Genomic DNA, 26,144 nt, shown 5'->3' with positions numbered 1-26,144 from the left:
AGGGGATAGAAAGCTTGCCTCTGGTGTCTCTGTGAGGGGATGGTAAGCTTGCCTCTGATGCCTCTGTGAGGGTGTGGGAAGCTCAACTCTAGTGTCTCTGTGAGGGGGTGTGAAGCTCGCCAAGGGTGTTTCTGTGAGGGTAAGGGGATGGAAAGCTTGCCTCTGGTGTCTCTGTGAGGGAGAGGGGATGGGAAGCTTGCCTCTGGTGTCTCAGTGAGGGAGAGGGGATGGAAAGCTTGCCTCTGGTGTCTCAGTTAGGGGATGGTAAGCTTGACTCTGGCTTCTCTGAGAAGGGATGGGATGCTTTTCTCTTGTGTCTCTGTGAGAGGGTGGGAAACTTGCCTCTGGTGTGTCTGTGAAAGGATAGGAAGCTTGCCTCTAGAGTCTCTGTGAGGGGGTGTGAAGTTCGCCTCTGCTGTTTCTGTGAGGGTGAGGGGATGGGAAGCTTGTCTCTGGTGTCATAGAAAGCTTGCCTCTGGTGTCTCAGTGAGGGAATTGTAAGCTTGACTCTGGCTTATCTGTGAAGGGATGCTTATCTCTTGTGTCTCTGTGAGAGGGTGGGAAACTCGCCTCTGGTGTGTCTGTGAAGGGATAGGAAGCTTGCCTCTGGAGTCTCTTTTAGGGGGTAAGAAGCTCGCCTCTGGGGTCTCAGTGAGGAGGTGGGAAGCTTGCCTCTGGTGTCTCTGTGAGGGTGAAGGGATGGGAAGCTTGCCTCTGGTGTTTCTGTCAGAGGATGGGAAGCTTGCCTCTGATGTCTCTGTGAAAGGATAGGAAGCTAGCCTCTGATGTCTCTGTGAGTGGATGGGAAGCTCATCTCTGGTGTCTCTGTGAGGGAATGGGAAGCTTGCTTCTGGTGTCTCTGTGAAAGGATAGGAAGCTAGCCTCTGATGTCTCTGTGAGTGGATGGGAAGCTCATCTCTGGTGTCTCTGTGAGGGTAAGAGGATGGGAAGCCTGTCTCTGGTGTCTCTGTGAGGGTGAGGGGATGGGATGGGAAGCTTGCCTCTGATGTCTCTGTGAAGGGGTGGGAAGCTCACCTCTGATGTCTCTGTGAGGGGGTGGGAAGCTTGCCTCTAGTGTCTCTGTGAGGGGGTGTGAAGTTCGCCTCTGCTGTTTCTGTGAGGGTGAGGAGATGGGAAGCTTGTCTCTGGTGTCATGGGAAGCTTGCCTCTGGTGTCTCAGTGAGGGAATTGTAAGCTTGACTCTGGCTTATCTGTGAAGGGATGCTTATCTCTTGTGTCTCTGTGAGAGAGTGGGAAACTCGCCTCTGGTTTGACTGTGAAGGGATGGGAATCTTGCATCTGGTGTCTCTTTTACGGGTCAGAAGCTCACCTTCGGGGTCTCTGTGAGGGGGTGGGAAGCTCGCCTCTGGTGTCTCTGCCACGGTGAAGGGATGAGAAGCTTGCCTCAGGTGTTTCAGTCAGAGGATGGGAAGCTTGCCTCTAGTGTCTCTGTGAGGGGGTGGGAAGCTCACCTATGGTGTCTCTGTGCTGGGATGGGAAGTTGTCATGTGGTGCCTCTATGAGGGTGAGGGTATGGGAAGTTTGTCTCTAATGTCTCTGTCAGAGGATGGGAAAGCTAGCTCCTGGTGTCTCTTTGAGTGGGCTGGAAACTCGCTTCAACTGTCTCTGTGAGCGAAGGGAAGCTCTGCTCTGAGTCTATGAGATGAGATGGAGAGCAACACCTCTCTGGTGCCTCTGTGAAGGGTTTGTAAGTTTGGCTCTAATGTCTCTGTGACAGAATGCCCAGATCAGTCAGCCCTAGTGTCTTGGAGAGAAGCCAGGAAGCTCAACACTGGTGTCAGTCACTTTGAGGGGATGGGAATCACAGCTCTGACATTGCTGTGAGGGGCTTGGAAGCTCTACTCAGGTACATCTGGGAGAGGCTTGGGAGCTCAGCTCTGCTATCTCTGGGAGAGGCTTGGGAAGCTTGGCTCTGGTGTATTTGTGAGAGGCTTGGGAAGCTTGGCTCTTCTGTCTCTGGGAGATGCTTAGGAAGTTTGGCTCTGGTCAATCTGGCCAAGGCATGGGAAGCTCGGTTCTGGTGTATCTAGGAGAGGCTTGGGAAGCTTGGCTCTGGTGTATCTGAAAAAGGCTTGGGAAGCTCGGCTCTGGTGTCTCTGGCAGAGGCTTGGGAAGCTTGGCTCGGGTGTATCTGGAAGAGGCTTGGGAAGGTCGCCTCTGGTGTCTCTGGCAAAGGCTTGGGAAGCTTGGTCCTTGTGTCTCTGTAACAGGCTTAGGAAGCCCGCCTATGGTGTATGTAAGAGAAGCTTGGGAAGCCCGGCTCTGGGAGAGGCTTGGAAAGCTCGACTCTGGTGTCTCTGGCAGAGGCTTGGGAAGCTGAGTTCTTGTGTCTTTGGAGAGGCTTGAGAAGCTTGGCTCTGGTCTATCTGGAAGAGGGTTGGGATGCTCGGCTCTGTTGTGTCTGGGACAGACTTGGGAAGCTCGGCTCTGGTGTCTCTGGAAGAGGCTTTGGAAGCTCGACTTTGGAGTCACTGGTAGGGGCTTCGGAAGATGGGCTCTTGTGTCTTTGGGAGAAGCTTGAGAAGCTCTTCTCTGGTATATCTTGGAGAGGCTTGGGACATTTTGCTCAGGTGTCTCTTGAAGATGCTTGGGAAGCTCAGCTCTTTTGTCTCTGGGAGCGGCTTGGGAAGCTTGAGTCTGCTGTATCTGGGAGAGGCTTGGGAAGCTCAGGTCTTGTGTCTCTGGGAGAGGCTTGGTGAGCTTGGCTGTGGTGTAGCTGGAAGATACTTGGGGATCTTGAGTCTTGTGTCTTTGGGAGAGGCTTGGGAAGCTCGGCTCTGGTGTATCTGGGAAAGGCTTGGGAAGCTTGGTTTGCGTGTCTCTAGGAGCGACTTGGGAAGCTCGGCTCTGGTGCCTCTGGCAGATTCTTGGAAAGTTCGACTCTGGTGTAGCTGTCAGGTAAAAGGAATCTCAGCTCTGGTGGGAATCTCAGCTCTGGTGTTTCTAGGAGATGCATGGGAAGCTTGGCTCTGGTGTATCTGTGAAGGACTTGGGAAACTCGCTCTTGTGTCTCTGGTAGAGGCTTGGGAAGCTTAGCTCTGCTGTCTCTGGTAGAGGCATTGGAAGCTTGGCTCAGGTGTCTCTGGGAGAGGCTTGGGAAGCTCGGCTTTGGTCTGTCTGGGAGAGGCTTGGGAAGCGCAGCTCTGGTGTCGCAGGGAAAGGCATACGAAGCTTGGCTCTGATGTCTCTGGCTGAGGATTTGCAAGTGTGCTGCTTGTGTCTCTGGGAAAGGCTTGGGAAGCTTGTCTCTGATGTATCTGGGACAAGATTGGGAAGCTCGGCTTTGGTTTATCTAGGCAAGGGTTGGAAAGCTTGTCTCTGGTGTCTCCTGGAGAGGCTGAGGAAGCTTGGCGCTTGTGTCTCTGGGAGAGGCTTTGGTAGCTCGACTCTAGTGTCTCTGGCAGATGTTTAGGAAGCTTGGCTCTTGTGTCTCTGGGAGAGGCAGTGAAAGCTTGACGCTGGTGTATCTGGGAGAGGCTTGGAAAGCTTGGCTCTTGTGTCTCTGAGAGAGGCTTGAGAAACTCGGTTCATGTCTCTGGTAGAGGCTTGGGAAGCTTGTCTCGTTTGTCTCTGGCAGAGTCATGGGAAGCTCGGCTCTAGTGTCTCTGGGAGAGGCGTGGGAAGCTCGGCTCTGGTGTAGGAAATCGTGCCGCGTCTGTCACTCTGGGGAGATGAGTATCAAGTGCTGCGTCTGCTAAGAGTAGATAGGAAGCGCGGCGCAGAGGCCTGAGCGAAGAAAGGGGAATTTCTGTGCTAGGAGACCGGAAGCTCGGTGCTCGTGGCAGTGAGCGAATAGCTTAAACCCACAGACCTCCTGACAACAGGAGAAGAGACAATGGCAGAAACATGAAATTGCTTCGGCTTTAGCTGTGTCGTCCCGTGGGCCTCTCTGCAGCACTTTGAACAATTGATGAATCCCGGCTCTTGTGAGCTGTCACATCTGTACATAAAGCCTCCCAGAAGCCCTGACGCGGCGTTTTATTGTGCGGCGCCTCAGACCCAGTGTCAGTAAAAAACAGAAAACAAGCTTTGAGAAGGAGGCAGAAAAGAGAGTTAGTGGAGATGTATGGCAAGAATGAAGGGACGAGGAGAAAATGGAGAGATACGGGGTCGAATGGCGTGATACAGTGGTAAGCAGAGTAGTGGCGAGATAAAGAGGAGAGCAAATTATTGGGCTGAAGAGATAAAGAGCAGGGCTTTAAGTGGGCCGGCAGTTCTAAAATGCAGGTCCTGATACGGGTCCCTATCCGGGTCTCCAGGGCTTTAAGTGAGATGAAAGAACTGGGGGGTCTCTCAGAGGGCCTGGTCAATGTAATTAAGGGCGTGACTTAGGGGAGAGGATGTGGCCCGTCGGCCTAAACTGCCGACTTTGGTGCTGAAAACTAGGGTTCGAGCCTCGAGGTCGCGTCCACATCCTGTGATTCTGGGCAAATCACTTAATCTCCCCAATGTGTAATATAAATACGGTGCTCATGTAAAGCGCCCCAATACCTTCGGGTCGAGTTTGCTCTATATAAATATGCAACGAAAAAAAAAATTAAAACACGTAAGCTAAAAATCTGTGTTTAGCACAGTGTGCCGCCCGATTTGTATTTTGCTGTTCCTGTCATTTCGTCCAGATATATGATAAACAAGTCACATCATACCTACAACTCAGGACTACTGGCTTTGTCAATCGTTGCTAGTTGCATAAGATAAATAAGCAGCAACTATGGCTTGTATATAATATTGAAAAATCTTTCACTTAAAGCCCTGGTGACACCACGACAATGTTGCTGCTCCTGAGTTTCAAAAAGAGAAGGGAAATCCAGAGAGAAAATGACTCTCTTTAAAGGATTTCCCTTCCCCTACAACGCTCACCACGCGCACATCGATGTGCCTACTGTCACTGCAGTCCGGGGGAAAAAAACGGACCATCTGTGCCAGGGCACAAGACAGAGCCCAATAGAGAACCGTTTCGAGGCCCCCTTTAAAAAAGGAAGGGGCATATTATCAAGCACGGCGTTAAAATTATCGCCGCTTTAGCGGCAGCAAACAGCCGCTAAAGTGGCGATAATGAGCTTGATAATATGCCGCACAGAATTCCAATAGAAGCCCATGTTGACACCAGAACATGGGCTTCTATGGGAATTCTCTAGGGCATATTATCAAGCCCATTATCGCCACTTTAGCAGCAGTTTCCTGCTAATAAAAAGGGGCGATAATTTTAACGCTGTTTCTTGATAATATGCCCCTGACTGTGCTCAGACCCGGTGAGACCCAGCCCACTTAAAGCCCTGCGGCTCTCCAGTTTTGTCCTCACCCTCTGGGTGAACAAATAAATCTTAACTCTGCAGCATTATCACCCTTCACTGCATTTGAGGTAACTTCAAAGAGACTGCTATAGTTCTTTCACAGCTTCATATTGTCAGAACTGAACCAGTTTGAATATTAAATACAACCAAGCCGTAGTGTTGCTTATTTATCTTATGCAACTAACAACCATTGAGAAAGCCAACAGTCCTGACTTGTAGGTGTGATGTGACTTGTTATATTGTATATCTGGTTGCAATGACAGAAGCAGCAAAATACCAGTCGAGCGGCACACTATGCTAAGCACAGATTTTTAGTTTGTGTTTTAAGCCACGCCCTTTATTACATCGGCCGTGCCCCTTAGAGAGACACCCCGTTTTTTTAATCCTACTTAAAGCCCTGATACAGAGGATAAAGTAAAGAGAGAAAAGCAGAGAGACACAGAGAAGACTGCAGAGATACAGAGAGAATTAAGAGTTTCAGGGCAGTAAATAGCGAATGGGGTTGAACGATACAGGGAAAAAAAGAAAAGATGAGCGTGGAAGAGGGGAGATGAGATACAGGAAAGAGGTTAGAGCTACAAGAGAGAGCGGCTGGCTGGAGAGTGACGTGAATAGGGGCTGAACTATAGGGTGACCAGACGTCCCCGTTTTCCCAGGACGGTCCCCGTTTTTGGAGAAGTGTCCCGACACTTTTCTCCAAGTGACTCAAATGTCCCTGTTTTCAAACAGTGTCCAGGTTAAACACAGAAATGTCCCTGTTTTTCATTGTTCCGTTTGAGCATGCGCGCGCATGCTCTCTTTGCACTGTTTATGGCATGTGTCGTCACTGAGGTGAGCGCTGTAGCAGCTGTCAAATAGTCCTACTTTTATGTTGGTTACTACAAACCGTAGTCCTACTTCTATGTCTATGACCTGTCCCCGTTTTTTGTTTTGAGAATCTGGTCACCCTACTGAACTAAAGCGCAGAGATACAGGAGGAAATAAAAAGAGGAGGCAGCAAAAGATAAATGGCAAGATAAAGTGAAGACCAGAGAGATATGGTGAGAATGGAAAAATACACGGAGAATGGATAGAAAATGCCGAGGAATGTAAGGGAAAACACAAAAGATGAGACTGGAAGAGAAGAGATCGGGTGCAGGAAAAAATGCAGAGATACAGAGTAGAGAGGCTGGCAGACGAGTGAAGCGACATCGGATGGAGTGAAGAGATACACGGGAAATGAATAGAGGGGTGGCGGGAGATAAGTGGAGAGATACAGGGTGGAATGGGGAATAGGAAAGTGGAATCTAGGTGGGATGGGGGAGACAGCAGAAAGGGGAGACGAGAGAAGGCAGAATAAGGAGATATAGAGACGGCAGGATGACAGTGGGTTTGGAGCAGAGAGGTACACGTACAAAGGACAGAGACTAAAGAGATTTATTGAAAAAATGAGATATGCATAGAGGCTTTGAGAAACAAGCATTTGCAATGCAATAGGTCTCGCATTTATAAGAGTTTGAGCTATTGGCATTGTAAAATTACAATGCCTTTTATTTATGTTTTGGTTTTAAAACAAATAAAAGGCATTGTCATTTACAATGTCAGTAGCATAAACTCGCATAAAAGCAGTGTGCAGCGTGCAGCAGTGTGCGGCGTGCAGCAGTGTGCGGCGTGCAGCAGTGTGCGGCATGCAGCAGTGTTTCGTGTAGCAGTGTGTGGCATGCAGCACTGTGACGTGCAGCAGTGTGCGGCGTGCAGCAGTGTGCTGCGTGCAGCAGTGTGCTGCGTGCAGCAGTGTTTCGTGTAGCAGTGTGAGGCATGCAGCACTGTGGCGTGCAGCGGCGTGCAGCAGTGTGCGGCGTGCAGCAGTGTGCTGCGTGCAGCAGTTTCGTGCAGCATGCAGCAGTGAGTAATGCAGCAGTGTGCAGCAGTGTGTGGCGTGCAGCAGTGTGCCGGTTGCATCAGTGTGTGCCGTGCAGCAGTGTGTGGCGTGCAGCAATGTTTTGTGTAGCAGTGTGTGGCGTGCAGCAGTGTGCGGCGTGCAGCAGTGTGCGGCGTGCAGCAGTGTGCGGCGTGCAGCAGTGTGTGGCAGTGTGTGGCATGCAGCAGTGTGAGGCGTGCAGCAGTGTGTGGCGTGCAGCAGTGTGTGGCGTGCAGCGGCATGCAGCAGTGTGAGGCGTGCAGCAGTGTGAGACGTGCAGCAGTGTGAGGCGTGCAGCAGTGTGCGGCGTGCAGCAGTGTGCGGCGTGCAGCAGTGTGCGGCGTGCAGTAGTGTGCGGCGTGCAGCAGTGTTTCGTGTAGCAGTGTGGATGGTCTGATTCCGTTGTAATTGCCAGACCCGACCTGTTGCCAAAGCGCCAAGAAACCCTGTGCGGGTAGCTGAGCGCTATACAAGACTCTTATAATAACTCACTATTAAGTTACTCCCCAGTGGTGCTGGAGCTGCCCACTCTCTTAAGGAACTGTTGTCATAGTGCCTCTCTTTCTCCATCAGGCACTATAGTATGTGGTTTTCACTAAAGAAATTCGAATGACAATTGTGGATTATTTTGAGTTGAATGTAGGGTCTGTGGAACACTGTGGTACTCCATGGGAGGCTTTTAGGTCGCATATATGGGGTACAGCGAATTTTAAAAACTGCTGATGTTTTAAAATCAATCAGGCAATACCTGTTTAAATTGCAGACTTAATTAACTGAGCCTCAACACAAACGTTTCGGAAAGGATAATGCGGCATTATTGTCTGAGATTAATATCTCAATATTTGCATTCCTGGAGGCAGCGGAGAGCGAGATGTAGGCAAGCCACATAGGGGCACTATACAAATGCTGCAGTACAATGCACTACATCCCTTGCCTTCCACAGAATGCACGAGGCTGCAGCCCACCCCGCCCCACTTTCCTGACTGACCGCTTATGTATACAAGCATTTGCAATGAAATAGGTCTCGCATTTCTTAAAGTTAGAGCTGTTGGCGTTTAAAATGTTTTTGTACTTTTTTATTTGAAGTGGAGTGATCATATTTGCATAGCCTGTTGCCATTGGTATGACCTCTCGGTGCTGGAGAACGAGTCAATGGAAATTAGGTTATGAGGAGGGGAGATAAGTGTAATATACTGCTTGGAAAAAAAAGTAACATCCTGGAAGAAGCAAACACTTATAGGGAATGCAAGATCAAGTAAAGCATGTGAATTGTAAGCAGGAACAACATTGTTACTGTGGGGGCTCGCAGACTGCTGTGATGTGCCGCTGGTGATGGAAAAGCACAGTGAGATGCAGCTCTGAAGCTGCAACTCGTACATAAAGCGCGGCACACTTATGCCTGGTTGTTTAAAATACTTCAAAGGGCTTTCGTTTTCCTTGAATACCATATTTTACCTAACAAAACTACCACAATGTACACTGGAGCCCGTGTGTAAATCCTATTCTTACAACAGAATTGAAGTTTGCAAGAACCTGATTTTTATAGCCCACTTGCTACCAGTTTTGTGGCCACTTCATAGCACTGTAAATCCAACATCCACGGGGGAGGAGAATGAACGTGAAAGAAGTTGACGCGCTGGAAAAGAAGCAGGGACGCTGGCGAGGAGGTGACGAACATAGGCAGGACGGCACTAGCACCTGGAGCCAGAACGGTGGTGTTTGGCGCTATCAAGCCATGTCCCGGGGCTGTAAGGGCCGACGAGGCTGCAGGCAGCAGGCTTGCAACAGAGGCACCTCGAGTCAACGCGGTGGATCGGAAGAGATCGCCAGGAAGCAAAAGATTGTGTCCCGGTCTCATGGGAGGGTGGCCAGATAACGCGCCGCAGGATGGGTCGGAGCGGTCGACGGTGTCCCCGAGGACGATGGCGTTATCACAAGATGAGCACGGGCCGGGATTTCCATAACAGTAATGGACCGGGTGGGGGCGCATTAAAGCCGCGGTTAATCTGCATAATAAGAGTGCAGCCGGGACGGGATGCGAGCGGCCCCTAGGGCCAGTAATACTAAGAATATAGAAGGGTATGTGGCGTATAAGTCTTCCCGACGGCATTTGTCAGGGCACATGAAACAAGAAGGGCTGGGCGAGAAGGGAGGGGGGAATGCCAGCAACAGAGGAGCCCGCGAAAGTGAAAGTGATCGTGATTACGATCGCTACGGAGGAAAGACACATGGCGCTGCGCGCGTGCACGTTCACGTGCACTGTAGCTTTAGGCCACGGCAGCACTTTGCAAAGCCCAGATATAAAATGTCTCTTCGAGCCTTTGGCTCACGAGACCTAAAAAACGTGGCATTATTTGAAGACGACAGAACAAGTGAAATGGAGGGGATATGTAAGAAGGGAGTTGAGAGATATATGGAAGAATGGAGAAAGATTGACAAAATGTGTTCATGGACTGGGGAAGCATCAGAGAAAGGGACAACAGTTGATAGGAATGGCAGAAAAAAACAGTACAGTGCACATGCTAAAGATGTAAGCAGCAGAGAAATAGAGGCAGAGCGGAGGGAGAAAGGGGAAAAGTAGAGAGAGTAGGGGAGAGTGGAGACATACAGGCATGGATAAAGAGCTACTGAGGAGTATGTGGATGAAAGAGTGAAAGGTAATGAAAGATGGTAGAGGGGCGGGTGTACGAGAGCCCCTTGAGAGACCCAAAACAGAAAGTTGACAGACGAAGGGAGAGATAATAGGATGCGAAATTGAAACATTAGCGTTGCACGGAGATTAGCAGAAAGGGAGAGTGGAGAGGTAGGGGAAATGCGGGGGGAGGGAATGGTGGACAGTGATGGAATACAGAGGAAAAACAAGAGATGGGGGACCTCTGATATCCAGGGAAGGATGCACTGGTCAGGGGAAGGGGGACAAGAGAGAAAGAATAGAGGGTGAAATGCGACAGAGCCAGGAATGTGGGAGCCAATTCACAAAGATATTTTTGAGCATAAATGTAAGTTTACAGCCGATTATATCCATTTACTCCTATAAGAAAGTCATAAAGGTATTCCTACTGGGAATGAATGTGTTTACTACTGTGGAGTTCCAATCACAAGTGTGGAGAAATCTGCAACAGTAAGAGGCACTTGAAGGCATTGCCTTGCAAGTTTGGGAACAGCCACCAACATGCATATTTGTGGCCATACCCAAACTTTGACCCTTCCTCTTCCCATCCTGGAAATGGTCAGATTCAAAGGTGGGAAGAGGTTGACTGGAAGTCTGGAAATGCCCACAAAGGAACATGTTGGTGGGCTTGCCAATACTTTCAAGGCAAAACACGCCTTGGAACACCCACTGTTCACCCCTAGCTGAAAACCTCAACAGGAAAAAGAAGAGAAGAGAGATTTGAGAGCTATAGCAAAGGGGGAGATATTGGGTGTTGTGAAAAAAAGAGGGATACAGGGAAGAGAAGACTGAGAGTAAAAGAGGACGTGGGGAGGCATGTGGACGAGGAGACTCAGGGAAAAGGAGCTTGGAGAGACACATTAGAGCATAGTAAAGCAAGGGGAGGAGTGAAACAAAATGAAAAGTGAATGAAAACAGAGAGCACAGCAGACATAGAGGACAGAGACTTTCCAAAAAATGGTGAGCGAGGAGAGGTGAACAGAGTAAAAGGATGTACAGTTAAAAAAGAGAAGGAGTAGAGAAATTGGCGAAATTATAAAAAGGTACAAAGGGCACGATTTCACATCTCTATAAAATACTACAGGCAGCACTGCACACTGAACAACCCAGACACAGATCTTTTTGGGAGCAGGTCTTGGGGTGCTACCTACAGATAAGCAGTGGGACAAACTATATGCGGATATACACAAATTCAATAGCTCGATGGGAATGCGGGAGGCCCACTATAAAGTTCTCAATGATTGGTATTTGTACACCACGAAACCTACACGGATTTACCCCGGGACCTCTGACTTATACTATAGAGGCTGTGGCCTTCGTGGAGACTTCAGGCACATTTGGTGGGACTGCCCGACGATCAGGCCATTCTGGTCGGAGATTCTGGGACAAATTAAGGACATACTGGGATTACCCCATTCCCTCCGATGTACGGACGACTCTACTGGGGCTTAGAGCTGAGACCCTCAAACATCAGACAGTTAGTGACAGATCTATTTTATGGCTGTGTCTGGGGGCGGTCAAAACGGCGATAGCAGCTACCTGGAAACAGAGGGAGGCTCCTTCCCTGACCCAATGGCACGCTCGCCTGTGGCAGGGCCTCACTATCGAAACAATGGCAAGTGTGATAATGGACACCTTTAAGAATTTTGAGTATACCTGGGACCCACTGGTGAAATATCTGTGGCAGGGCCTCCCCATGCTTGCATGTTCTACATGGGTCCGGGTATTACACCTCTTTCAATGTTAGTAATGGGAGAGCTGGAAAGGGGAGAAAGGAAGGGAGGGGAGTAGAGCTCCCAGGTGTCCTCCTAACCACGCTGTGCAGTCCCTACACCTATGCAGGCATCAATCACCACCAGTGCATCCTTTTTGTTTGAGGGGAATGGGAGGGCGTGGGGTGGCTACGAGGGACTGGGAGTTACCTGTTTAACGTATGATGAACAATGGCAGTGCTTCTGTATTGTGTTTGTTGCAGCAGTTTATACATACTGTCTCCGAAAGGAGGCAACTGTACTGCTTCATAGCTTGACACTAAATGATGTAAGAGATGGATTATAATGGCATTATAATGATGATAAGTTTTTGAAAAAGTTCAATAAAAATATTGTTGATAAAAAAAGAGAAGGAGAAAGTACATTGGAAGGGGAGGAGAACCACTGTAGAGGTAAGAGATTTGTAATAGAGAATGTAGTTGAATTGAACAAGGTAGCAATGGAAGTTGAGGGAGATCAGTGGAGGATAGAGAAGGGGAGCGCTGTAGAAGGTGAAAAGTCATGAAAGTGCAAGAGAAAGAGTGGAAGTAGAAGGAAGCAAGAGAAAGAGAAGAATGGAACCCGGGCGTAAGTGGCCATTTCTCCTATCGCAAACTTGACATGTGAGTGAGTGCCACCACAGACACAAGTAAGGAGTATCAACTGTGTAAAGAGTTACATTGTGGTGAGGGAAAAACACTTTTCAGACCTTTGGATCTAGACCACCTTCAATGGCTTCTTCGACATCTTGCCTGGCTCCCTCTCCCTAGGTAATGGTGTCAGTCAGAAAAATTAGGGGAGTGACTGGTAGCAGGGAAATTCTCCTTTGAAAATGTTTTGGAACTATCCACCATTTTAAAGCTAACTTGATATCTTGAGTCACTGTGACTAAAGCCCTGTACTCTGCAGTCATGTGATTTCTATAAATACACACATTATTTCCCATACATTTTGATTGGAAATTCCTCAATCCCTTAAAAAAAAGTTCACAGGTGCTGGGCAGCTGATCAGAATCTAAACCACAACTAATGGCATCATTAATATTATTTACTTTAGAAAAATACCAAGTAAAGTGTAATGTGCAACATTTTCCTCAAAAAACAATCTTGTTACAAGATTAAGATAAGTTGCCTAATTAATTATATCCTCATAAAAATCTTCCTATCATTTAAAACTGTTAAAATCTATTAAAAAGATTATGCATTGATAAGCGCAATATAAAATCAGAGACATTTCAGTACATCTAATAATCGTTTCAGTGGCTATTGGGTATTTTCAACATCCTAGTCTAAATGTCATCACCTAGTGCATTGATTTGTTTTGATTGTATTCAAATATTTGTTACCACCACACTTCAGATTTACAATAAAATGTGCTTCATTTGTACTCATTCTGATAAACTCTGAAACATCAGCACAGTTCTTTTTTTTGTGTGAAAAAAAATCCTACACCCTCGCATCTTAAATGGATACTCAGCAGGATTGTCAAATAAATCCTCCCCCTTTAAAGTCAGAGAAAGAAAAGTAGACACCAAGCTCCATCGGAAGAGAGACCTTGCCATTTGACCTCTGCCTTTGAATGCACAGCAAATGTAATAAGGTAAGAACAAGATTTAAAGGCCTGTTTAGAGAAAGTGAGTTTGTGGAAGAATACAGTAAACAAGATTTAGGCCACAGCAGGGACAAACTCAAGCTGAACAGCCTAAAGCAAATAAAGTCAGCAATTATTAAGCCAGCAAATAAGAGTTACAATCCACAAAACCAATGGCAAGCAACTGGTGGAATGCATTCCTAGGTCAGCTTTCTGAATGTCCCCAAGATGTATATAGCAAGGCTTCAAAGCTAAAAAGGGGGAAGAAGAGATCAGGAAATTATTTAAATTAGAGAACACCTGATAATCCTTCTTGGGAAGAAAAGCTACATCTGGAGCTTTGTAAGCCTCACAAACGAGAAGGGGGCTGAAGAAAGGGCCATGAATCGAAAAATGAGCCATCTCCACTGAAAACCAAAAGGACCTACAACACTGCCACTGATCAGGAAAGTGAAGCTAGGCATAGTAGAATTTGATGATGCCTACAAGTGTTCTCATGTTCAGTGAAAGGGAATAATTCTCTATAAGACTGTCTCCCCGAAGAGGAACTTGCAGACTTGTTACAATTTGATAACATGTCTGTGCTCGCCTAAAAGCAAAGGACCAAAAAGAGCCAGGAATATATTACTAAAATTCCTTACCCTGTGGAAACCAACTAAGTCTGGTAGTTATGCACCACACTTTGCCACTGAAAATGGCATTGGGAAAGAGGGTTTTGACAAAACCAAGGTTCACATGGATCCATGGAGAGGTCAATAGTTCATCCCTTCATAATTGTAGCCCGATCCAAGCAGTTCCCCACCCTGTCTACCCCGAACCAAGGAGTTCACCACCTTGTCTACCCTGATCCAAGCAGTTCCCCACCTTGTCTACCCCGAACCAAGGAGTTCACCACCTTGTCTACCCTGATCCAAGGAGTTCACCACCTTGTCCATATTTTGCCCCAAATGCAACCTTGTTTTCCACTGGAGCATCATCTATCATCTCCTAAAGCTGTGACATAGTTATGCCTTGATGAGCTGCAATTAGTACAGAAGTTTGTGTTCAGAAAATATTGTACAAGGCTGTTGGTGGGGATTGGCGGATTCAGATGCATGCAGGGGATGTGGCGAACGTTCTGACTCTATTTCACGTTTTTGGAACAATGTACCTGTGAAGTAAAGATAACCAGCTAGCCTTGACTTACAAGCATTATCTGGTTTAGTAACACTTTATCATGTTACCCAATAGAAAACATCAGGCTTTTAAGGTTTTCTAACCAGAGCTCAAATGGTCGCCACCAAGGGCTTACTCCAACGATGGAAGTTGAAAGCCGTGCCAAGTGGAGATTTCTTGTTAGAAAATATTTCAAGGGTTATTTTTTTTGCTTATAAAAAGTGATGAATCGTTGGTCCCAACAATGTATATAATAGCATATGAAGTTATTTTGGATCATTTTATATTTAAATATGACATCTTCTGTTCCGTTCATTTGTTTGTACTACTCTTTGATCTTCTTTCTTTCTTTCTTTCTTTCTTTCTTTCTTTCTTTCTTTCTTTCTTTCTTTCTTTCCCCTTTTTGAATTTTGTTGTGTGCCTCGGTGTTGGCAGTGTGAGAATGTAGGTGGCTGCATTTCATAAAAATGTTACAGATGAATCTCTGTAATTTACTGCTTAGATGTTGCAGTTCATAGAATACTTGATATGCTCAGTATACTCATTAGAATTGCTGTTCTGGACAGAACATTGTATTACAAATCAAGCACTAAGAAAGAGCTCAACAGGAATCCGGTAATTAACTTTGGTAAGGTGGAGAGGTCCACTCACTCTTCCCCATGCTTAATGATGGAAAGGATCAACTGATAGTTCTTTAGGAGATATTTGGAATCATGGGCTACAAAAGAAGCAACCCGAAGGGAAAAGTTGTATGTGGTAGTAGTTACTTCAACTATGCAGACCAGTGTATTTGCTGGTAGAGCATTGTCAGTGCCCAATGCACGTGACCGCCCAAAGCTTTGCAGCAAAGGCCTAACCTTTGGGAAAGACCAGTTCCCAGCAAACAAAACCAGGAAAATCTGACGCTTTACATCTTTCCACTACTTCTCCATAATATGATGAGTTACTTTTTGAAAGGCTGTTGGGTCAAAAATGTACAGTGGCGGCTGCTGCTGATGCAACATGGCAGGGCGGCAAGGGGGGGGGGGGGGCATAAATACATTAAAAAAATATATATTTAAAAAACAAATTACAATTTACCTGATGCTGCAGCCGCTCTGTCTTCCCCCTTTCCCGACCCTCGACTGATGCACACTGCGCAGGCTTCCAGATGCCAATCCTAGTGCTTCTCTCATGCTGGGAATGGGCTGAGCAGCCTGGGGTTTGCCAGACAGTGCCTGGGAGCCTGTGGCTCTTCTCCACCTGGCTGTGCAACACAGAAACGCTAAGTGCGCATGTCAGTTTGGCTGGCCTAAAATGGCAGGCCAAACTGTCATGCGCACTTAGTAGTGCTCACAAATCCTCCTCCTGAAGCTCAGGTGGATGGCTTGGCCCCACCCCGTGACTCAGCTACCCAGCAGAGGCAACTGTGAAAAAGAAAATGGTGATAAAATTATTTTATTATCATTTTATATTTTACTGTTGACTGCTGGGTATCAGCAGTGGGGCGACGCTCCTCCGCCGTAGCGAAGGACAAGCCCCTGGAAAGTGTACTTGCTAGAAAATCATCATCCTCGGCTTTTGTATGAAAGGGCAGCAACACGGGCATTCTTTGACCTCGGGCGGACAGGAGCCTTCTCAGGGAACAGAGAAGGACTTCAACTTCTAGCTTGGCACATTCTGTAGAGGAATGGAAAGGATGGAAATCTAATGTGCAAGGAGAGGTTGTTGGGTCTTTACAAGTTTTTAGGGTGCTGCATGTGAAAGTCCAGGCAATAAAGAGCACATTCTTATACACATGCCCAGCAGTAAGTGTTGTTTATTGAAGTTTGGGTGACCCACTTCTCAGATAAGTGGCACGTATGTACTTATCATGCATGAGAAAAGTGGTGAATCTGGCTTAATCTGGCATGATTTGTATTCCAACCTCAGGCACAACATCTAAATAATATCTTATTTGATTATACAGAATGATGGCATGGGTTTGTGGTGGAGGTTAGTCGGGTCCTCATGGGTTGTTATAAAATTATTGGAGAGGGGTGTATGTATTTTCTATCGAATGGTCTGTGGATTTCACCTCACGAGTACAGCTAAAGTTACACCCCCATTTGGTATGGTGCAACTCAACATGCAGTCTCCCCATAGCCAGGCAAGAGAGGTTATTCCCTTCAGATCATGTTGACCCTTTGATGCCAATGGCTTGGTGCATAAACTCATAGAGCTGTCACTTGGGGGAATTCTATAACAAAACAAAATGGCAGAGAGGGGTAGTTGCCACACAAAATCACTGGACACTTACACATACAAGGAAAACAGACTCAAGTAGCCCCTGCACTAGGCCTGATCCCCTCATCACCAGAAGTTAATTTGTTTCGGTGTTTGCCAGTGCCCATCCACGGCACTAAATTCTTAACACCAGAAATTTTTAATGACGCTCCACCAGAGGGTGGCAATGTCTACCAATTTTCATCTCTTTCTGCTGTTAGTTTACTAACTTACTAAAGACTAAAACAGTATTAGTATCAGTGGCCTGCTAAGTGATCTCTTGGGTCCTGGCACCTATATTTTTACAAATTAAGCACTGCTGATCACCTTAGCGTGTGATAAGAAGAATGGAATCATGACCAGATAAATGGCATGTCTGCAAGGACTAGATAGCACTACAGATATGTCCTTATTCCAAATGATTGTAGGATAATTAAAGGTCCCAACTATGTTCATCCCACCTGTCTGAAAAAGGACATTGCACCTTACGCAGTGCGACTGGAAGCGAGTGGACATGTCAGCAAAGCTGGTTCTGTCAACCTTTACAAACATGGTAGGTGAGCGGAGGCGACGGCACAATCTCCCCCCGTGAATTCTTGATTGCGAGGCATCGTCCTAAAGGAACCCATCGGGGCAGCTCCACCAGGAATTTCCTGTCTTGCTGGATCGATGCTTAGTAACCAGAAGCTCACAAAAGCAAAAGGAAGTCCATCTTCTTAGAAGACCTCGAAGTACCCAGCTGCCTCGTGCTTACTTGAAATTCAAGGTAGATCATGAGGTTTAGCCCTTAGTGCAGAAAACAAAAAAGACTACTTTTGTCTCCCAACTGTAGGAGTCATAGTAAGTGGGACAACTGGAATTTCTTTTTAATATAAGCGATTGACTCTATCCTTGTTTGCTATTTCTAAGCACTGTAAATTAACTGTGCCTTGTGTTTCAAGTAAACAGACATGTTCATGCTGAAATGGTTTATTAACTTGTGCTACTTACCACTCACCTTTCCATTGACTCCCGGTCTGTAAACAAAGCATGTTAGCGACTCCGAAGACACGAGCCCTGTACAAAGTGATAAAAACCATCGCCATATACAAAACATTTTTGCACTTTGACCACATGGAATAACATGGACTTTTGCTTAGGCATAATATGTCAACAGGCACTCTACGTTTTTATCCTAACCTGTCCTGTTTAACTTTCTAAATCACATTGAGGGCTGCTCATCTACCCTTTAGAGGCAATCAAAAAGGTTCTTCTTGGACCACTAGATCAACTCCGCCACCACAGCTTGTCCTTACTCATGCAGCATGGATCTTAAAAGAGAGAGAGATAGAGCAATCAGGCTGTGCTGGACCCCTTACAGGCACTTGTGTTTGGGGCAATACTGCTACTCCATGGAGATTGAAAGCCATAGAAAAGGGAGGAAGAGAGTCCTCTACTCAGAACCCTATCGGTGCTTCACTCAGCTGGAGGAAGATGTGTAAACCTAGTTCTTATATCTAAGGACCTATTTTAACTAGCAGTATGTGAAATTGTCTTTTATCTACAAAAAAAAAATTGAACTTCCACAATTTTGCCAACATACAGTTGCGTAGTGAAACATGGTTTGCTGGTATGTTGTGTGACAGTTTTTTAGGCGACTACTCACCTAGCATTAAAAATCGTGTGACATCCCAGCAGGAGACTAGTTTGAGTAGATATTGCCTTTCAGTAGGACATTTTCTGTGCAAACCTGTCTCCCGCTGATTTCACCCAAGGCGAGGGGGGCTCATGAAAAAAAGTTACTTGGAATCACATAATGTGAAATTTTGGGAAATTTGTTTTTATTATTTGATGATCATTGAGCAGCAATGTATATTGAATCACTGTGCTATGGGATTTGTTTTCCTCAACTAGGTCATACGAGTCGCCACTCTCCCCAGACCTAGAGCTCTACGTCCAGCATTCTTGGATGATGCAGATGAAATGAGCAAGGATTTGGTTCTTCCCTTTAGAAAATGTGATTGCTCTCCCATTTAGCCTGTTCTAATCTTGCATTTATTGTCATGAATGTTCCTCCTCTGAAATACAGCTGATTGATCTGTATGTGTTTGTTCTTCCTTGCACAGCTCCACCTGGCTCCATATCAGTCATCGCTGCAGAGTCTCCCGCCCCCTTCAGCAGGTACCAGGCACAGAACTTTACGTTGGTGTGCATCATCTCAGGAGGGAAGCCAGCTCCCATGGTGAGTGTCCGGAGCACCGCGAGATTGGGGGACCGATGGTACATAGGGGAAGCCTTTTGTGAATGGTGAGGCTCAACAGTGAGAGTGAACCTTCCATTGCCAGTATCAGTAGAGCCATGCCAATGGTGAGGCCTCTTAGTGAATATCAAGTGCACAATGACTCCGTAGAGACGACCATATGAGAAAATTCGTTTGAATGGTGAGGTTCAGCAGTAAGTTTCAAGAGTGCCGAGTGTGTGGTGAATCTTCCATTCAGAATCTGTAGCACCGTGCACATGGTGAGGCCCCGTGTTGAATTTTTGGTGCACTGAAACATTAAAGAGACTAAATGATGATAAGGAGAGCATTGGGTGAATGGTGAGATCTAAGAGAGAGCCTCAATACTGCAGAGTGAGTGTTCAATGTTCCATTGTTAGTAGCACCGTGCTAAGGGCGACGCCTTGGTGAACTGTAACATTGTGGAGACCCAATGTTCCTTACAGTGAGAATCTTTCAAATGATTAGGTCAAACACTAAGTATCAACAGTGATGCGCGAGTGGTGAATTCTCCATACTCTGTATCAACAGCACCGGCCCAATATTGAGGCCCCTTTGGTGAGTTCAGTTTTTGATGCACTGCAACATGGGGAAGACCAATCATGCATATGGGATCCAAGGGTGAGTGTCAATGGTGCTGCATGAGTGTTTAATCCTTCTTCATCAGTATCACTAGCACTATGCTAATGGTGAAGCCCATTGGAGAATATCTAGTGCAAAATGGGGAAGACTGTGAATGTGAATGGGGAGGTCCAACAGTGCAAATCAATTGTGCAGAGTAAGTGGTGAAGCCTCCATTTTCAGTATCAGTTGCACAGGTCCAATGGTGAGGCCCCATTCTCAGTGTCCAGGGCACCACGACATCGGGTAGACTCAATAGAGCATATGGGAAGCCTTATGTGAATAATAGTGCCTGAATAGTGAATCCTACATTGCCAGTGTCAATAACACCATGCCAACTGTGAGTCTTCATGCTGATTTTCCAGATCACTTTTGGATGGTGATACCGCTTGGTGAATTTCTCAACATTCTTATGAAAGGTTAGGCCCCTTGGTGAGTTTCCAGGAAACATTGCAAATGTGGAAACTACATTACAAATGTGAAAACCCTTGTGTGAGTGTTCACAGCCCTGTGCAAACAGTGAGGCTTCATTGTGAGTGTCCAGAGCAGCATACACATGGTGATATCTCGATGAAGGGTATCAGATGGTCTGTAAGGACTGGTGTCCCTTATTAGTACTATGATCTCATTTTGAATATTGAGAGGTGCCTGGAATACACAGTATTTAAGGAGACCTTAATGGTGTATGTATGTAACTATGTGTGCTTGATTAGGCATCCCTGGTAAGCGCCTTATGAGATTTCTGGTGCCACGTTGTATGGGTCTAAAGCACAACGAGATTGGTACGACGTCCATGCTGGAAGTCTATGCACTCTCGTTGAGGCACCATTGGCGAAAGTGTACATCACTGTTCAGTTGTTGAAACCCCTCTGCTGAGTATCCAGAGTAACATGAGATTGTTGATGCCCACATAGCCAGTATTCAGAGTGCCCTGCGAATGGGACGGTGCACATGGTGAGTGTCTGTGGCACCCTGCGGCTGGTTAATCATCCTTAATGAGTGTCTGGAGAACAATGAAATTATGAGAATGTTATTATGAGTTTCTGAAGACAGTGCAGCTGGAGAGTCCCCAGGTGAGTGACTTGATCCCTGTCTGAGTGGTGTCCAAAGTACTCTGCAACTGATGAGTTTCTCCTGAGTGCGTTTCTGGAGCCAGTGCAATTGCGGAGGCTTTGCGTTGCGTGTGTGGAGCAGAGTGTAAATGGGGATCTTTCCCAAGGAATGCTCAGAGCATAGTGGGATTTTTGAGCCCTCTCTAGTGAGTGCCCAAAGCATAGCACAATTGGTGAATATTCCTTAATGAGAGACCAGAGAATAGTGCAATTGGTGATCTCTCCATAGTCAGTGGCAGTAACATTTTGCAATAGGAGAGGCCCTGTGGTGTGTACAATAGGTGAGACCTCTTTAGTGAGTGTCCAGAGAAATGTGGGATATGCTCGAGAGGCCTCTCTGCAACTGGACCTTCTTGAGCCTTTCCTGATGCTTAACCCCTTGCACAGTGCCACAGGTATTCACCATGGATGCTTCACGTTTAATAAATGTCCAACTTTTCAAATACAATGCACCTTGCCCTAGGGGCTGCTTAAGGCCTACCTTAGGGCGTGACATATGTATTAAAAAGGAAGATTTAGGCCTGGCAAAAGGTTTATTATGCCAATTCAAAATAGCAGTTTAAAAAAGAATACATCGGCTGCACACACAGGCTGTAATGGAGGGTCTGATATATGTTTTAAAGGGTATTTTTTAGAGAATCCGCAGTGTGGGCTTAAATGGCTGCACCAGTATATTAGTTCCCATGACTGTTTAAATCGTAATGCTCCACTTTTCGTAACCCCACTGCATAGAAGTCACACTATACAAGAAAAAAACTTCTCTTAGAATAAAGAAATAATGAAAAGGAGCATATAATCAAATATAGTACATTTATAGATTATAAACAATATCAAATTCATGTGATTTGAAACAAAATTAAAGTGCGGGGAGTCTTGAAATTTCTTTTCTTCATATAATCTTCATTTTCATTTCCAATCAGAAGCAAAAAGCCCCGCTAACGCGTTTCGTCCAATAGATGGACTTCATCAGGGCTGTAAAACAGTTAGATAAAACATTATAGAACTTATCCAAAAACTATATATATATATAAATATTTACACAAGGTCTTTCGAAAAAGACCTATATTATAGAATATACAATATGAAAAGCCAGATAGACATAAACATGATAAAAAGGACATGAGGCAATTCTACCTCTAATGATGACAATTTCTCTCAATACTGGAATTATTATCCTGTAGTAAGATGCTTCCTGCCTGTATCCATTCTTAACATTTGTTTCCAATAGGTTATGGTATTGTGTTTTTCATTTGGAAAAGCAGCCTACATATAATCCAAAGAATCATCGGACAAGTTTCACAACATATAATCATCATTGTTATTACAAATGCTCTTAGTTCAGACGTGATCTGTATATAGGAGTATCAAAGGAGAAAAAAGTGGACATCCAGATCAAAAAAAGATTTATAATCCACAAATAAATAAGGTATTCTACGTCCCATTTATAATACCTGAAAAAGTTGTCAATGAGGTACCTCGTATGATTTGAATTACAGCAGTACTGAAGGTGATTATGTTGGTTGGATACAATATCTCATCAACCCACTAAGGGTCTATTAAAGAACATATTCATATAAGTAGCACTCACTTGTGAATCAGATCACGAAGATCAGCAAAGTAATCTATGAATGTGAAATCTTGAAAGCCAAATTTGTGACGTCTTGTTAATAATATATATCCAAGCTAAAAAGAAGAGAGCAAAATATATCATGGCTATAATCAATACATCCATCCATCAATCTATGAGAGAGCAGCGAGTTAATTATTCTAAAAAAAAAATTTGATGACCCATTTAAATTATATACCATCTAGTTTACACTTCCAAGCACCTAAATAAGTCTAATAGAATAATTATTGAAGGAACAGAACTCTCTTGGGAACAGCTCATGTAAATCTCCAAACAAGTTTAGCGATCTATATAAATATGCATCGAAATTCCAATCGCACCAATGTCTTCTGGATTTTCTAAGGATTATTGCCTTCTATCCATGCTATGATAAAAGGGGGAGAACAAAACCTAGCTTTAGAAAAATCACTCCAACTTTTTCATTAGAGTAAACACCAAAGTTAACATTAAAAATCAACACCAAAATAAAGACATAAGGGGATAAATTCATTTAGTGTCCCCAATTACTACATGAATCCTCACAAGTTAAATATATAGTCTAATAAGTATCAAAAGATACCCAGCAAACATCTTTTCATGAAAACACCTATGGAAAGTAACAAGCGCAATATCACCTCCATCTATGTGGCTTACCCGGTATCATATGAAGTCGTGCCCAAAGTATCGTCCGTCTGACCGTGGTGTCTACTGTCAACTTTCAAGGAGTATTTATACAAGTAGTTAGCCAATCATAGACAAGAAAACTGTGTCATTAAAGTCACCCCCTTTAAAGCTCCAATCACTTTTGTCGTAGTAATTCGATCCTTTCTACCAAAAATCATAAATTACCCCAAGTTCCCTCTCTGGTCCGGGTATAATGCACCAATCAAAAGTGACAACTGTGTTGTCTACAAGAAAGACATTGAGCTAATCGCTACAAGAAAAACAGTGAACCAATCACCTATGTTCTACAGCTATTCCTAGGTAAAGAAAAGAGGCAGTCTATTTACATACAAATGGTCCCCTCTCTGGTCCACTTGATGTATCACCCAATCAGATTGCTCATAAGGAAAAACCATTCAAAATACACAAGTTTCCCGTCAATCCAATGCACCAATCAAAAGTGGGAAGTGTGTTATCAATGAGAAAGACATTAAGCCAATCACTACGAGAGAGACAGTGAACAAATCCCCAATGTTCTACAACTATTCCAAGGTAAAGAAAAGAGGCAGTCTTTTTACATACATGTGGTTACCTCTCTAGTCCACTCGATGTATCGCCCAATCAGATCACTCCTAAGGAAAAAAACATTCTAAACATGCAAGAAAAACAGTGAACCAATCACCAATTTTCTATAGCTATTCTTAGGTATAGAAAAGAGGTACTCAATTTACATACATATGGTTCCCACTCTGGTCCACTTGATGTGTCACCCAATCAGATTGCTCATAGGGAAAAACCATTCAAAATACACAAGTTTCCCGTCAATCCAATGCACCAATCAAAAGTGGGAAGTGTGTTATCAATGAGAAAGACATTAAGCCAAGACAGTGAACAAATCCCCAATGTTCTACAACTATTCCTAGGTAAAGAAAAGAGGCAGTCTATTTACATACATGTGGTTCCCTCTCTGGTCCACTCGATGTATCGCCCAATCAGATCACTCCTAAAGAAAAAACCATTCTAAAGTTTCCCTTCAATCCAAAACATGTAAATTAAAACATCCGAATGAGTTTGTCATTGCGAATCCGTACTCCAATTACAGTCAAACAAGTTAATCTTATTCCAAAATGATGTACGATCCAACCAACCTCAGGATACTGACACAAGGGTGCCAGCAAGTTCATACGTACTTTCCTCTGATTCGCACAGTGCTGCGCAGTCAATTCCATTGAGTGGAATGGTGCTCGTACCGTCACTTCCTTTCCAGTGCGGCCCAGAGAGAATTTTATTGCAAGAGCACGTTACTCACCGTAACAATCATACCTCAAGTTCCTGTGCAAATGTAACAAAGAAACAAATCCAACCAATCATTAAGATTCCAAAAAAGCACAAAGTTGTTATAATTCTCAAAAATTCCCAAGGTTTAAAAATTAGGTTGAATATCTACAGATCATTCACAACTGAGAGTGAAATAACCGTACAATTTGAATACAAATAGTTCAAATCTCATCTTATGTGACACTTATTTTAGTCATTTCCTTACTCATAAGATATTTTAAATTAACAGAATACGTTTCTAGAGTGCAAGCTCTAAATATCTTTCAAAATTCTGGGAAAGAGTAACTCTGCTTTAATTAAGATGTACACACGATATAGTCCTATGTAACATATCAAACAAAATGTTATTTTTAAATTTAGAAGTTTGAAACCTGTTCAGAAACAATGACAGCAAAAGAAACCAGTTAGTCATTATAATGAGGTCATTAGATTTTAAAGATATACGTATAAACTTATAGAAAGAAATGTAGTTCACGCTCTAAATTGAGGCTCAGCTGTACACTTCTCAATCTACTAATCCATTTTGCCTCATTTTGTCTAAATCTCAGTTCTTTGTTACCACCCCTTAGGTCATTTTCTAGTTTCTGGATCCCATGAAATTTGAAGCCCATTTTATTAGAATGACATTTGAGCATGTGCTGTGCAAGTGGTGATTTCTGGTCTATATTGATGACAGCCCTCCTATGTTCTTGTATCCTCATCTTGAGTGATCTAATAGTGCTGCCAATGTAGATTTTACTGCAATTACAAATTATAACATAAATCACAAAAGTACTATTGCACTTGATAAACTGATTCATTTGAATTTTAATGTGTGTTTTATACTGAAACTCCTTACATTTGCAACCATGCTCACAAATAATGCAACTGCCACAAGTATAAAAACCCCTCGGTTGTGTTAGCCATTAGGAACCAGCTGAAGTACTCGCTGGTGGTTTTAAGTAATTCATCATTATATTGTTTCTAATCATGGGTCCTCTTTTATATGTGACCAAGGGTTTATTAGAGATGACATTAGTCAGTCCTGGAACACCTCTGAGTAAGTTCCAGTTTTTATGTAGAATTTGATGATGGTGTTGACTATACATAGTTACTAAAGCTATACGGGCATTGGGTTTTCTCTTGATTTTAGGTTTTAAGGTGTCTGATCTTTTGACCTTCATAATTCTCGCTTCATGCTACAATTTCTTCTTAGGCGTATCATCCCACCATAAGGAATGCCTGAGATGACAGATCTTAGATGGGCACTATCTGCCCTTAGTAAGCTGTAAAGTTTACTGTGCATTTTGTTATCCGCAATGTACAGCCGTACATCCAGGTAATCAATTTGGGTTTTACTACAACAGTTAGTAAGGCTCACATTGATCATGTTGTCATTTAGATATTCAATGTAACTTCTCAGACTCTCATTATTGCCACTCCAGATTATCAAAATATCGTCAATAAAATGACCCCAAAAGATTACATTGTCCATCCAAGTAGCAACCCTGGGGGACCAGGCATGCTCCCTCTCAAACCAACCCATAAACAGGTTGGTGTAAAAGGGAGCAAACCTTGAGCCCATGGCCATACCCCTTATTTGATGGTACCATTCATCCCTGAACAGAAAAATGTTATTCTGCAATATGAAGTCACACATTTCCAAAATCATCTTCGAATGTTCCGTTAAGCTCACACTTCTTTTGGATAGGAAGTGTTGCAATGCTATTTGCCTCAGTCTGTTCTCTATCCATGTAAAAAGTCCCACTACATCCAAGGTGGCAAACATTAAAGATGGATCCCATTCTACATCAAGTAATTTAGTCAATATATCGGTGGTATCTCTGATGTAAGAAGGTAAGTTAACCACTAAGGGTTTTGTGGAAATATGGATTTTTCTGGTCAGTTATGTCCCCTATCTTGGACCCCAACGGTTCTATGT

At 44.6% G+C, this 26,144-nt stretch overlaps 1 protein-coding gene across 3 annotated transcripts in view; it reads left to right on the top strand.

Annotated features, from left to right (window-relative positions):
* The window catches only part of IGSF21 (immunoglobin superfamily member 21), a 1,330,939-nt gene that overhangs the window by 1,063,967 nt on the left and 240,828 nt on the right, over window positions 1-26,144 (top strand). For all 3 annotated transcript variants that reach the window (XM_085608163.1, XM_085608171.1, XM_085608177.1), the window contains exon 5: window positions 18,732-18,847. In XM_085608163.1, the coding sequence (XP_085464289.1) occupies window positions 18,732-18,847 (116 nt within the window). The remainder of the gene's footprint in view (window positions 1-18,731; window positions 18,848-26,144) is intronic.

Source organism: Triturus cristatus, chromosome 1_2, assembly GCF_964204655.1.
Source record: "Triturus cristatus chromosome 1_2, aTriCri1.1, whole genome shotgun sequence".
Taxonomy (NCBI): Eukaryota; Metazoa; Chordata; class Amphibia; order Caudata; family Salamandridae; genus Triturus; species Triturus cristatus.
Note: the sequence above shows the minus strand (reverse complement) of the source record. Positions and strands in the feature narration are given on the sequence as shown.